The sequence below is a fragment of the Rhea americana genome, unplaced genomic scaffold (genome assembly GCF_003343005.1).
Source record: "Rhea americana isolate MKP2758 unplaced genomic scaffold, rheAme1 scaffold_247, whole genome shotgun sequence".
Taxonomy (NCBI): Eukaryota; Metazoa; Chordata; class Aves; order Rheiformes; family Rheidae; genus Rhea; species Rhea americana.
Window position 1 is genome coordinate 1,059,158 of NW_028186365.1, and position 14,802 is coordinate 1,073,959.

General features: G+C 36.9%; 1 protein-coding gene across 1 annotated transcript in view; it reads left to right on the forward strand.

Moving 5' to 3' along the window:
• CUNH8orf34 (chromosome unknown C8orf34 homolog) overlaps positions 1-14,802 on the forward strand; it is a 147,795-nt gene that overhangs the window by 113,162 nt on the left and 19,831 nt on the right. The window contains exons 9-11 of the mRNA XM_085306785.1: positions 4,485-4,570; positions 9,678-9,751; positions 14,604-14,724. Of these exons, the coding sequence (XP_085162911.1) occupies positions 4,485-4,570; positions 9,678-9,751; positions 14,604-14,724 (281 nt within the window). The remainder of the gene's footprint in view (positions 1-4,484; positions 4,571-9,677; positions 9,752-14,603; positions 14,725-14,802) is intronic.

Consider the following 14,802-nt stretch of genomic DNA (forward strand, 5'->3'; position numbering starts at 1 on the left):
GTAGATCTTATTCAACCTTGGTTGTAGAGACCCTGGATGTTTTGTCTGAACAAGTTGTACAATATACACATATGGGCCAAAAGAAATTGAAATATGTACCTGGAGGTTTTTTTGCAGCTTTTGAAGGTGTAACATGCAGCTGTTTGAGGATAACTGAAATAGTGGCCTCAAAGCAAGAGATGACTTTATAAACATAATGTATGTAGGAAAATGGTGGTAATTAGGTACCAAGTTTCAATTCCTATTAATGATATAGTTTCTAAAATATTAGTAAGATGATAAATTTTAGAGAACTCTTGTTAACTTTTTATTAAAAGAATACATATTGAAAACCAGACAAGATTTTCAAAGCCAGCCATCAGTCTGGAAAAGTTTGAATTTCTTTAGATTGCTTTGCAAACAGGGATATGACTCTTTTATACATTGCTCTTCTTATAATTACTTTTTCCCAACTAATGGAGGGAAAGTTCTACTCAACATTTTGATATTACTTTACCTTCATTTGCCAAAGGGATTTCTATCTATGCAATAAGGAATCAAATCTATTTTGGAGTATACACTTACTCCTCTGTGCAGCTATTCCTCAAGAAAGAGTTGGAGATGAAAATGTGTTCATAGGAGCAGGGACTAGATAAGTGAGTCTCATAGTTTAGGCCTTCCAACTTTAGTGACATACATCCCTATGAGTAAGAAGTGCAGCAAAAGGGGCAGGAGACCTGCATGGGTGAGCAAGGAGTTCCTGGCCAAATTCAGACAGAAGAAGAAAATACACAGAATGTGGAAGAGGGGACAGGCTACTTGGGAGAATTATAGGAATGCAGTCAGAGTATGTAGAGATGCWGCRAGGAAGGCCAAGGCCCAGTTGGAATTGAGTCTGACAAGGGATGTCAAGGACAATAGGAAGGGCTTSTTCAAATACATCAGCAGCAAGAGCGGGACTAGGGAAAATGTGGGCCCGCTACTGAATGGGGCGGGGGCCCTGGTGACAAGGGATACAGAGAAGGCAGAGTTACTGAATGCCTTCTTTTCTTCAGTCTTCACTGCTAAGGGCAGCCSCCATGAATCCCAGAGCCTGGACGTGAGGGAGAAAGTCTGGAGAAAGGAAGACTTTCCTTTGGTTGAGGAGGAAAGGATTGGAGACCTTCTGGRCAGGCTAGACATCCACAGATCCATGGGACCTGATGGGATGCACCCACGGGTACTGAGGGAGCTGGTGGATGTTGTTGCCAGGCCGCTCTCCATCATCTTTGAGAGGTSCTGGAGAACTGGAGAGGTGCCTGAGGACTGGAAGAAAGCCAATGTCACTCCAGTCTTCAAGAAGGGCAAGAAGGAGGACCCAGGTGACTATAGGCCGGTCAGCCTCACCTCCATCCCTGGAAAGGTGATGGAACAGCTCATTCTGGATGTCTCCAGACATATGGAGGAAAAGAAGGTGATCAGAAGTAGCCAGCATGGATTCACCAAGGGGAAATCTTGCTTAACCAACCTGATTGATAGCCTTCTCTGATGGAATGACTGGCTGGGTAGATGAGGGGAGAGCAGTGGACGTTGYGTACCTTGACTTCAGCAAGGCTTTTGACACTGTTTCCCATAACATCCTCCWAGAGAWGCTCAGGAAGTGTGGGTTAGATGAGTGGACAGTGAGGTGGACTGAGAAYTGGCTGAAAGGAAGAGCTCGGAGGGTCGTCATCAGTGGTGTGGAGTCTAGTTGGAGGCCTGTGGCTAGTGGCATCCCCCAGGGCTCAGTACTGGGTCCCATCCTGTTCAACTTTTTCATCAATGATCTGGATGAGGGGACGGAGTGCCTCCTCGGCAAGTTTGCTGATGATACCAAGCTRGGAGGAGTGGCTGACACACCWGAGGGCTGTGCTGCCATTCAGAGAGACCTGGACAGGCTGGRGAGCTGGGCRGAGARGAACCTCCTGAGGTTCAACAAGGGCACCTAGKGAGAAATAACCCTAGGCACCAGTACAAGCTGGGGGCTGACCTTCTGGAGAGCAGCTCTGCAGAGAAAGACCTGGGAGTGCTGGTGGATGACAGACTGACCATGAGCCAGCAATGTACCTTTGTGGCCAAGAAGGCCAATGGTCTCCTGGGGTGCGTTAGGAACGGTGTTGCCAGCGGGTGGAGGGAGGTGATCCTGCCCCTCTACTCAGCCCTTCGTGAGGYCTCATCTCGAGTACTGTATCTGGTTCTGGGCTGCCCAGTGCAAGAGAGACTTGGAGCTACTGAAGAGAGTCCAGCGTAGAGCTACRAAGATGATCAGAGGGCTGGAGCACCTGCCCTCTGAGGAACGACTGCGAGAGCTGGGCCTCTTCAGCCTGGGGAAGAGAAGACTGAGGAGGGATCTTATCAATGTGTACAAGTACCTGAAGGGAGGGTGTCAAGGGGACGGGGCCAAACTCTTTTCAGTTGTCCTGTGTGACAGGACRAGAAGCAATGGGTAGAAATTGAAACACAGGAAGTTCCACCTGAAGGTGAGGGGGAATTTCTTCCCTGTGAGAGTGACGGCACACTGGACCAGGTTGCCCAGAAAGGCTGTGAAGTCTCCTTCTCTGGAGATCTTCAAGGCCTGCCTGGATGTGGCCCTGTCTACCATGCTCTAGGTGACCCTGCTGAGTGGGGAGGTTGGACTAGATGATCTCCAGAGGTCCCTTCCAACCTTACTGATTCTGTGATTCTATGATTTGCAGCATAGTGCAACACACTTTCCTTAGAAGACATTCAGCAAGAAGGAACCTGGAAAGAAATCAACATAAACAAGGATAGATTTGAAAATATATCTCTGAATATAGAATCAGCTTGTGAAGGCTTCAGAAGCTCTTCTAGATGCATGCTTCTATCTGGTCTATTTTTTAAGATTTTTTTTGTTTTACTGTGGAGGTGTTATATAAATAGTATTACTTCTGAAGAAAAGATCAGAATAGCCCTAATAGTAGCATTCTCTTGGCAAGCAAGAGTAAGTTTGTATATACTTACTGTACACCCACTGACCTAATTCACCTACCCATTTCCTCCTACTTAAATATATGTAGTTTTGTGAAGAAAATGAGAATAACTTCAATTGTTCATATCTGATTTGGGGGGGGTGGATTTATGAAAGCTTGGAATGGGAATGTCTTGCAAAATCTTGAAGATTCTGTTGGCCCAAAAGAAGCAGGTCTTATGTACTTCTAAAGATAATTTTCTGTGACAGCAGCTTGAGAAGAGAAGGTTAGGTGATTCTCCTTTTTAAKTAAACACAGGTAAACTACTGTCATAGTTGCAGAGAAGGATACATCACATCTGGTTCCTTGGATTCCATATATATCCTCATAAGCTTGAATATATGCTTACAGGAAGCATGTGTGTATGTATGTAATGAAGAAGGATAGGCCAATTTTAATGCAAATGGAAATAATATAATTATTGAGGCATTCATCTTCTGCATGTTTGTTGCATTTAAAGGTTGGTTTCTTCCTACTTCAATATCTTTCAATAACTTTGAGCTTTCTGTCATAAATAAACCATCCCAGAGGTGATAAAGAGAAACAAAGTAATTACTAGGAAAATATTCTCTTTTTGAGAATGAAACAAACAAGGAAATGATTTAAGATCCAAATATGATGACTGTGAGAGTCATAAAATGAGAAAATCAGACAGTTAAGGCAGGTATGGGGGTTCTGTATGGTTTCAAAGGTTAATTCAAAGTTTAGTGTAACACAGCTGCAGAAAGTGAGAAAGAATAAAAGGAACTCTTTTTTTTAAGATGTGAGTTATTTCTTTCCCCAAGGTTCTGCTTAAGTGCATTTTTATGATTCCTGGGTCCTGCAAAACTCACTTGCATTATTCATATTCTTTTCATGTCTGAATAAATTCAACTTAAGATAATCTTTATGTAAATGACACTTATATTGTGTTAAGAGCTACAAACCATTTCTTCAGAGCAAGATCTGCACTTGCAGATGATRACAGTCTTGGGATACTCATTCAAAAAGAACAGATACAAGGACTATTTTTGTAAAGTGCTGTCAAGGCATTGACCCCTCTCAGCAGTTACATGGGGAAAGCCTGAAGACCAAGCCTACAAAAGATACTGGATTTCTTTTTTTTTTAAGTAACTAAGCAGTAGGAAAGGTTCTTGCATGTATTTTCCTCTTCTATTAACATATTTTTGAGTACAGTAAAGGATGCTTGCTGAGCCTCATACGTACATGGAACCATTGAAAGCTCACTTTTTAATTAAAATAAATCTTACAAAAGTACATAAGCTAGGATTCGATTGACTCTTAGAGGATAATTTTGATTACTAGRTATCCAGAATGATATCATGGATTACATTTGAGGTTGCACATGCCTGGACCAAGTAGGCTTAATTTTCAACAAAGCTACCCTTTAGCTAGCACAATGTTGTGAGTAGGGTATGTAGTCAGAACTAACCTCCTTCTGTGTCTTATCTATGGAATATGATTACATATGTTTTCATTCAATTTTTCATGATTTAGATTACAAGGAGATAACTTGGCTGAAAGACCAGAAGACATCTCAGTGGTATCTGAAACTCCTGAACAGGCAATGTCAGACTCTGATGGTAAGTTACATACTACATATTTCTGCCCATAAAAAACATCAGCAACTTAGACTGAAGAGCAGAGGCTTTAAGAAGATTCACTTCCAGAGAATATTCCTGGGCATTTGAACTCAATCATTTACACTTTAAATCTTAATCTGTTAGAAGAGTTCTCAGTATGATATTGGCCTTGGCTAATAACACTCCCAAACAATTTCAAGGGAAAGTTTGGAAGCTGTCTTGGACCAGGAATCATTCTTAGTAGGCAGTTTGTATGTAGCTGTGCTATTTTGGATGTAAGAAAGTTTTGATACGGTAGATATAGATTGTTCCTTGCAAGTTGCCAAAGAGTAGTCTTTGGAACATTTGATTTGATAGTATATATATAAATATATATATAGAGAGAGTCTAAATAGTATACAGTAAAAATAAAAATAGTTATGTAATATCTTCTCTGTTTTTAAACTGTATATCAAAAAATGCATCTTTAATCCCTCTAAGCACCACTAACAAGAATTAAAAGCATACTAAAAAGGAGTTTGTACAATAGCTGTAAAGAACATTTCTTTTCCTTCTGCAAGCCTAATCACATATTGTGCTATCCAGCACTCAGGGCACTCAGTCTTGTTCCAGTTCTTACTCTGTTTTTTGAACAAAGTAATACYGGGAATGATTTGAATAGGGATGAGGAAGAATCTAATGGAAAAGCCCTTCCAAAGGGATATCTTGTGAGAGAATGCCCTAGTTTACTATGAAAGATGTTGAAATAGATCTTAGCTGTCACTGGAAGGGAGATAAATGTATAGAGGTTTGGCCAGGGATTCCTAAAAAGATGTATCTTTCAGTCCATTCCCTTCCTGCTGGGCAGAACCAGCAAAGTCTATCAATAGGAAGATCTGATTTGCAATTYAGTCTTCAGCAGCTGCAGAGATTTTGATGGCCCTTTCAACTACTTAAAGTAAAACAAATCAGAATTGGCTTTTATTATGTTTAATTATTCTACTAAATGTCTGCTATGTAGTGCTATTAGGTGCAAAAGCAATATGATCTTTTGCTGGTTTCTTTTCATTTGTAAAGGAACATATGTCAACATTAGTAACTAGTATATCTTTAAAGATAAATTCTTTAAATTGGTTTCTTGAGAATACATGGCTTAATGCACTCACGCATTTTGTTTCCCTAATCATTCCCTAATTTTTGTTTAACACTTTAAACAAAATTAATAGAAGATTCAAAATCACAGAACATATTGTTTTTACAAGTCYGATGAAAATCATCAGTAAGAGAGTCTCAGATTGGTGACTGCACTGAAATGCAGTGAAAGGAAGGTGGAATTCTTCTATTGTAAGAGTAATCCCAAAGAAGACAGATGCTGGTTGTTTGTGTGGAATAGATAATGATATATGTGAGCATGAGATTATTGTAGTGGGAAAAAGTAGAGGTGTAAGATACATTGAAGAAAAAAGTTCTACTGTTCCTGAGACAATTTGTTTTAAACAGATCTCTGCCCTTGTATTCCTCTCCTGCGTACCCTAGTTCCTAAAGCAGAAACATAGCCACCCTGCCATGCYGCCCTTCAAAACTGTGTTCTTTGTGTTTAGTGGGAGCAGAAGGTTGACAATGTTGCTATGGGGCAGAGACACAGGATGGAAGAAGAGGAAACTGTCAGGAGGTGCCAGAAGCTGCCTCTATCATGATCACAGATTATGGAGCACAGAGTGCTATAGCCATCGTCACTTTGACCACTTTATTATGCTTCTGGATACTGTCTGGCCGGTATGGGTGTAGAGAAGATGGAGCACCTTTTCCCTATAGAAAAATAAAAATATAGGGATGGAAAGGTAGATAGGGCAACAAAATTCATACTGTTATACTTGCATCTATCACACCTATGTGAATATATGTGAACCTATTAGCCATATAGCTAGAAAATAGCATAGCCCTTAGGGGAGAAAGACTGAGGTCAACAGTGAGCTACTGCCAAATTTCTGACAAGAAGAATTCTCAGAAATGTGCTACCTTTTAAAATACATATTTTTTTCCTAAAATGTTGGCTAGCAATACATTTTAATTAAAAAACACAGCTGTTTTTTACCAGAAGGCATAACCTAGAAACAGGCACAAACCTTGGGCAGCTGTCTGCTCTATCAATCTCTGCTGTAAATGCAGCATATAGTCTATTTTCTGCATATCTGGTATTTATTTCCAAAAATGTTGTGTATGTGAAGAAGGTGATAGATGAGACTGTAAAATGAAAATTTTGTTAGAGAAGCCTGAATAACTAGGAAACATGCTACASTTTATATTTTTAGTTACGTGCTCTAAGAAAGTGACCAACAGGTTTCACTTACCAGGGTTTTCTAGGACTATTGGAATTTATTTTTTACTCTTACTTATCAGAACCAATGACTCTACAGAGAGAAAATTTTACATTGAGAAGTGCTGATGCAAACCATTGGTTCGGGAACATGTATGYAGGGTGCTGATGCTCAGCAAAGTTGAGGTATCTATCTCTAGATAATGAGTTCTTCCTGGGTTAGTGGGCAAATTGTTAAATTGTTAGACCTGGAACATCTCTCTTGTGGATTTTGGATGCACTAGGTTCAGAAGTAATTGTCTGCATATCTGATCTAACAGCCCTTATAAATGAGCCCTACTAAAGCGATTCCACCTAATAAAGTCAATGCAATAACTTGTGTAAAAAGATTGTCTGCAGTGTCAAGCGCTATACTGACACTGCTGACAGTCTGGACCCACTTCTTATTAACAACTACATCGATTTCTCTCTGGTGTAATCCTGCCAAATTAAACAGAGTTTTATTTGATCTAAGTAATACAAATGAGAGAGGGACATCAGGCCTTGAGATCTGAAAACACAAAACTTTTTAATGCTGCAGTTTCTTTTTACTATCCTAAACAAAATCTTTCAAAACTATTTTTCTTTCTTATAGGGCTCTATATCTTTCCAGAAAATAATTAAGTGAAGAATTAAGTAGCTAGGTTTCTGATTCTRATTACTAGAAGTGACTTGTGTGACTGCACTGTAGATGCCAAGCCTCCCAGATTCTCTCATAGATCAGTCCTCCATTGAGCCACTTTATCTTTGAATGTTTTCCACAATGCCTTCTTCCTCTTCTGTATAGATAGATGAAGGGAAGGAGTGAGGAGATGATTTCCAGAAGATAGACACTGCAACAGAATTGATCCAATAGCAATCTGCTAGTGTCAGCCCCCATTCTGTTTTTGACAGTGGAGGAATGTAGAGTTAATCTACCGATGTGTATTTTTTTCAGGTTGGATATTATGAAATATTGTCACTAAAAACATAAGTGTTCATATAATCCCAGTTRCCTAGGGACTTGTGCATTAGCACTTGTTTCCATCCCTTTTGCTGTTAAGTGCCTTACCTTTCAAGGGAAAGCCATGATAAAAAGCAGAACACAAATGTTAGTATGAAAAAAAAAATACTGCAACTAAGATCTTTGCAGTCAGTGCATTCTCATAGAGGGAAGCATGAAATACAGTATCTAATTAGGGAACAAACTCAGTGTTGGAGAAAGGAAAAGCATAGCACTTCTGAACTTTTAAAATGCCCAATTTATCTGAGAAAAGCTGTTTGGAAAGTGAGACACTTTGCAATACAGTTTGCAGCTCCACATATTTCTGAGGTATGGGAAAAGATTTGTTTCTTTTGTGACTTGACCTGGAATAACGTAATTGGATTGCAAATGACAGATTGTATGGTGCTATGCACAGTGTACATTTGGTATTTCCTGTTGTATTGTGTTATGAGGTCTGCAGATTGTTTTGTGATATGTTACATTTAGTATGCTAAATAAATTTTATTAAGCAAATTTCACATCAATAGTTCAATCTCTACATGAATCAGATAGTTGGTTTATATTATTTGTAATTAACCAGCTTCTATTTCTACCTAGTATGCTTGAAAAGGCTGTGGTATATACCTTCCGAATGATTTTTTTCTGTTAAAAGTCCCAATATAGTAGAAACTTCAAAATAGGCATTTGGATGTAGAGGCAGAGTTTGAAATTGGGGGTGTTCATTGGCGATAGGATTGCATCAAACATGCATAGTGCTATTCCAGATGGAACTGTATGACTAGAGTAAAAAATTATTAAGTGGGTGGGAATATGTGTGAATTAGGGTGAGAACCAGATGTGACAGTGGCAAAAATCTGGGTTCACTCAACAGCAGGCTGTTACTGAGTCACCTACAGAGCCACCTGCCCCCTCTGAAAGATGTTTCAGCAAGTACCTAGCTGGACTTAGCCAGGAGAAAACACTGCAAACTTCCTACAGAGTCTTAAAAAAGAAAAAAAGAAAGAAGAGATCTCCTAATTTCTGAACACTTAACAATTTTGCAAAATCATTAGCTCTTCCTCCTCCTTTTTTGCAATGAAAGTGGTAGGCCACAACTGCTGCATAGCTCTGTCTTTATGCCAGGCATAATCTGAGATATTTAACAAATCTGGTCATTCTGGAAATGTAAGGTGCTAGAATCTGAATAACTCAGGGAAGATCAGGGCACCTTTCTTTTTAGACTGCTTATGAACAGCAACTGAGTGCCAGCAGACTACCAGGCAAGCAGTGACACTATCTAGCGTGTTACTTGGAGATTATTTTCTGTGAAATAGGCACATAAATTCTGTGTTAAGTCTTTCTGTATGTGTTAAAAAGACATTCTCGATTTCTGATGAACCCAAGCTATTTTACACTTCTGTCAGCATGGGAAAAAGTCGTGGCCTACATGGCTTTTAAATGTCTTCTAAAATGACCAGAACTGCTTATTTCAAGAATATTTAACTACATTCTAATTGTTTGGCTGTATTAGTTAAATTAAGTTAAATTACTTTTATTAGAGCTGAAGAGCTGTACAGTGTAAAAGACAAACTACTTAGTTTTAACAGTAAAAAAATTATAAGCAGCTTTCCAGACATCTCAGCAGCTGAAGGTACCTTCCTCAACCCTACAGCAGTGGTAGAGGCACTGTTTCCACATTGTATTAGGCTCATGAGTTTGATCCTAGACATAAATTAAAATCCATCTAAGTGTAAAATTATACTTAATTAATTAGAGTGACTTACTGTCCTTCTACCACTTTGAAACAGCTGGAGTATCAGGAGTTGAAACACTAATGGAAGATATTGATGAATTTGAGAGCGCCTCTCAAGTAGCAGGATCTGTAAGTATCTTCTCTTATGGATAATCCTCAGTTTTTGAATTGTTGTGATAAATACTGGATTTTGCATAAACATAAAGTTTTGCTTACCATCACTTCATCAGAAAAAAAAAGGGAGGAAAGGAAAACTCCTTAATTTGCATGTTGCTTCTGACTATCCAATTCTGTGGCAGTTTTAATTTTTTCTGTCTGGGAATGGTCGTATTTTAAAATCTATTATCGCTCATGAAACCATACATTTATCAATGACTTATGGGCATATCTCCCACTGAAAGTGCAGTCATTTTAGACTATGTTTGTATATTCTCTAATGCTTGTTTTAGCAGTGAAATAGGCATTTTACTAATTTGATAATTTTCAAATTTGCAAAATTAATCATAATAACAACAAAATAATAATTAACAATAACAAAATAGTTCAAATTCTAGATTGAATTATGAAATTTGACATTATAACATCTCAGCTATAGTTTAGCCTTTTGATTACATTTGCTTGGAACTAATATATAAGAGGTATTTATTTAAAAGTTCTGACTAATTTTTTTTTAATAGGGAAATTTCTGTTAATATTTTCATCGGTATTTCTTATTTTGAAGTTTAAGGAAGTCTTTAGAGTTTGCAGAAAATATAACCAGCAGTGAAATAATTTTCAAAAGTGGATATCATAAGAACTTTGGAGCTATTTGTATTGTGTTAGAAATCTGAGCATCTGAGGAAATAGGGATCTGTTCCATKGTCTCCTAATGACTTCTGGTGAGACTCACTCTTTCTCAATCCTTACATATAAAATAAGGAGACACAGTTTTGGTTCCTCATATGGAAATTGTGGAGATAAACGTATTTGTGCATTGTGTTCTGACAACCTCTTTAAAATAGAAAGAAATATATCTTTAAAATTACTTTAGAATTGATATGCAAAATACATTTTTATCAGATATACATGCTTTGCAAATATACATAAGGTGTGGGATAAAAAGAATAAATGTGATGTTCATTGTAGGCTTCTTATATTTGAACTAATTAGATCATAGCAATAATGCAAATAAGCACATTATATCTAGAAATTGCTAATCTAGTACAAGACCTGCCATTTTTAATTTTGATACTGCATTCCACTACAGCAATATGCACCTGCTGTTAGTTAAACTGCTAATTCTCATTAATATCTCTCAACACTTAATGTATATTTGACCAGCTTTCTTTAAAAGCGCCTCTCCCTTCAGAGAGGATATGTTTTGAGAAAAACTATGAGATGAAACATCAAGAATTATGCAAGAATTTCTTTAGAAAATAAAAAGAGCCGTGGAGTTCTTTTTAATGTTCAGTGTGCAAGTCTGCATGTAAGATTTGTGATGTGGGGCCTAAAGCAAGCTGAACAGATAGGCATCACCTACATCTGTAACATCGATCAATATAATTTCTACTTTTATTATGTTATGATTGTTGTGTAACATTGTTTGTTTTCTATTTCTGAAGAGTATGAAGAGTTTTGTAATTAGACATTTTCCTTTAAACTGTTTTAATTGAATTTTTACTACCCTTTATTTTTCACAGAGAGGTGATATTTGAACAGTGAAGAATTTTCAGAACTTTTTCATTTCAGTTCAGACAGTTAGTAAGTCTGAAGGTGTGCTGTATTTTAGAGTCATTTTTCCTTAAAATGTTTTCGTAAGAGTTGTACTTGAAGTATTTCCCACAACATGCCCAAATGTCAAACTTGAAGGTATATACTGTAAGATGTGGAGCATAAGTAAAGATCACTACCTTTTAAAAATTTTCTTAGCTGCAAGTTTTCGTGTATTAATCTGTCCTCAGTAAACAAACAAACAAGACAATTACTATGTTTTCTGAATCTCTAAATTCCTCCAAATGTTCCATCTTTGTCTATGCTTGAGGCTCCATCCAGCAAACATTTTCTACACACTTTAATATCTTCTACTATGAGTTGTCTCTGTTCACTGAAATTTCGTATTATTTTCAATTTAAGAGTTTTCATGACTTTGGTAGGGTTAGTCACACACAAAAAAAAGCAACATTTGGGGAATTTAGATTTTACATTTTCAACACCATACAATCCCAAACAAAGTGAATACTGAATAAATAAGTAATGCTAATAATAGAAAACAATTTGAAGTATCTACAGGAGTCAGMACTTTTCCCAAGTTCCAGTGTTTTGCCAACATTCAAAGTGGAAGCAAACATTTAAAACTTACTTAGAGATCCTAGTATATTCCAGGGCTATTTTTATGGCAAATGCTTAAAATAACAAAGGAGCTAGGCAAAATGGAAGGCTTTTCTTTTTCCCTTGAGATTTTTGCTGTGGCTTGCACTTAGTGCCCTCATTTGCTTTATATTTCTGAAGATAAAAGTTAGATAAATATTTGGCCAGCAACCTTTAAGGAAAATGCTTAAGTGATACTAGAAAAAATAAGTGGCAAGGTAAAATTCTGGTGGAAGTGGCAAAATAAACTATTAGAGGAAGTTTCTGGATTTACAGTCATTAACAGAAGGAAGCAGGATACGTGCACTGGGCACTTTTATTGAGTGGCTGTGGCTTCACTCTCTAGTTTTTCTTTTTTTCTTCATCTGGACCTAGCAGGACTCTTGGTTATTATTTTTTTCTTCATGTGAATCTTTGCACTCTCTCATCTTGCTTTTCACGTGCACATAAAAACATATCTTTTTCTTTGCAAATTATCCATGCAAGCTGATCTAATCCAGGTGTAATAGAAAATATGGAAAAAAGTCATCCAGCTGCAAAAGATGTTTTTGCATGAATTGGCCTTGAATTTTTGCTCTTTGTTGAAAAAACAATAATAAATTATCTTATAGAGGTGTTTTGCTTTAAAATTTTATTGTGTTTTCCTTACTGCTTTTGGAACTTCTCTGTTGCATTCCTAGTAAGAACACACACATGGATTTACTATGATGAATACAGAAATTCCTGTAGGATAATTAAATTTCTGAAATGATTTGAGCCTTTGTGTACTAGGAAAAAGTAAACTTTTAGCTCTTACTTTGATCTATGCTGAATACAGCTATATTTTAGTGATATTTAATTTTAATTGTAATTCATGGAGACTTTTTTAACTTTTTCACTGTTCTCTCTGGGAGCAGTGGTAGGAAGTAACTTAATGGAGGTACAAGTTTGAGCATAATCAATCACTCTAACAAACCTAAACTAGAATATTTAAGTCAACATATAAATTATTTGTTGGATTGGGGCTACTAWTTAGCAATTAGCATGTTCGTCATTAAAATAAATATTTCAAGCTTCCAGTGCCACATCAGGAACAGCAGTGGTGGGTCTGTGAGGTAGTATGAATTATGAAGGTAATGCTTATATAATATCCAGACAAAATTAGTTTATTCTGATACAAATGTTTCCAAATCCAAGTTCATTTTTTAAGTATGTGGATTTAGCTCTGAAAATTCAGGCACACAAAATTGAAATTTTTTGCCTTTTTTAATTTAAGTAGTAATAGTAAGATTGGATTAGTACAACTCACAACTAATCAAAAAACCTCTGTAAATGAGTAATTGTAATTTTTGTAGCTAAATTAACAAAACAATATAATAGAAGAATATAATATCAAGGTCTTTAAGAAATAGGAAAAATTTCCTGCAAGTAGTTAAGCAAATAGTGTGAATTACATACCTTGAATTTCTTTGATCTAGACCTAACATAAGTAAAATAAACTTAATAAAATAAATACAACATTTTATATATATGTACATATATATATATATAGTTGTAAAATAATGATTTCTTACCTTTTAAGTTCTCTTTTGCTTTGGAGAGCACCTGTAGTACTTGAAAATGCTTTTTTTTACTTCTTACCTGCTGATTTCCTTTTTGTGGATATCATTTTGCATATTGCAAAAATTAGTCCATCCAAGTGCCTGCCTGACTGTTGTGGCACACAGCATGGCTCCTGGTTGAGATGCAGCCTCTGTGCAGGACTCCTTATAGAAAGGCCCTGGCCCCACAGAAGCATAAATCCTTTAGCCCCACTCACAGACATTGCATGCGGAGTGTGGGTAGTGCTTCCAAGGAGACCTTCAAATTTTCTCTATTCGGATAGAATGGCAAATGTGTTCTGGAGTAAAAATACTCTTATTTTAAAGCATTAAACCTTCTAAAATGTAATTCTAAAGAATTTTCTGAGCTTTAAAAGAATTAGAAGAAAATCTAACAGTGCCTTATTCTTACTTCTCACATGAAGTGTTTTAAGACTTTGCTGTCCTTTGGCATGATAAATTCAAAGATATTACTCCAAATGACAGTAAATAAAACAGAACTGAGTAACTAAGAAGAAAACTATYCAGGTTACATTTCAGATTCTGAAACAAATGTGATTCCCAGTTGCCTACGTGTTTCCTGCTTTTCTCTTGCCTGTAAATAGGAAACCTACGTAGAAGCTAGCCCAAATTGTAGTATGGAGWAGTCTAGTTCAATACTTATTTTTATGTAGATTTAGTGTAAAATGTGCTGGCTGACTGCCATGGGAAGCAGAAAGCTTGTAATTTCAATTACATGGTATTTCAAGTAGAACAGGCCCTCCCTATTAGAGATAACTGCCTGTTTTGAACAGAACTCTGAGGAGGATTATTTATTTCTAGCATACCTTAAAAAACAAGTTGACAAGTTCATCCTATGTGCCTAAACACATTGTGGAAACTGAAAGTTTAAACATTTGGTGAACTTACAAATCTTATATATTAATTCTACTTATAAAGCACCAGATTAACTTTTCTAAATGAGAACAGCATCTTTCTCCACTATTTTTTATCTTTTTACGTACAAATGTAAAAACACACTTAGATATCTTCCTCTTTCTTTTTATCTGTGTAAGTCTCAGCCAGTTTGGACCCTGGATGCTATGAGTGTAAGAACTGGAGGATCTCCAAGACAGAAACTCTTAAAGGACTCCTTAGCAGCAAAAGAACTTCAGACCATGGAAAAACACCTAGCTGGTATGTATAACAGCAAATGCCTAGCTTGCCCAAGTAGCCATGTCAATATTTTAGACAAAGGAGAAGATGGTCCATCTC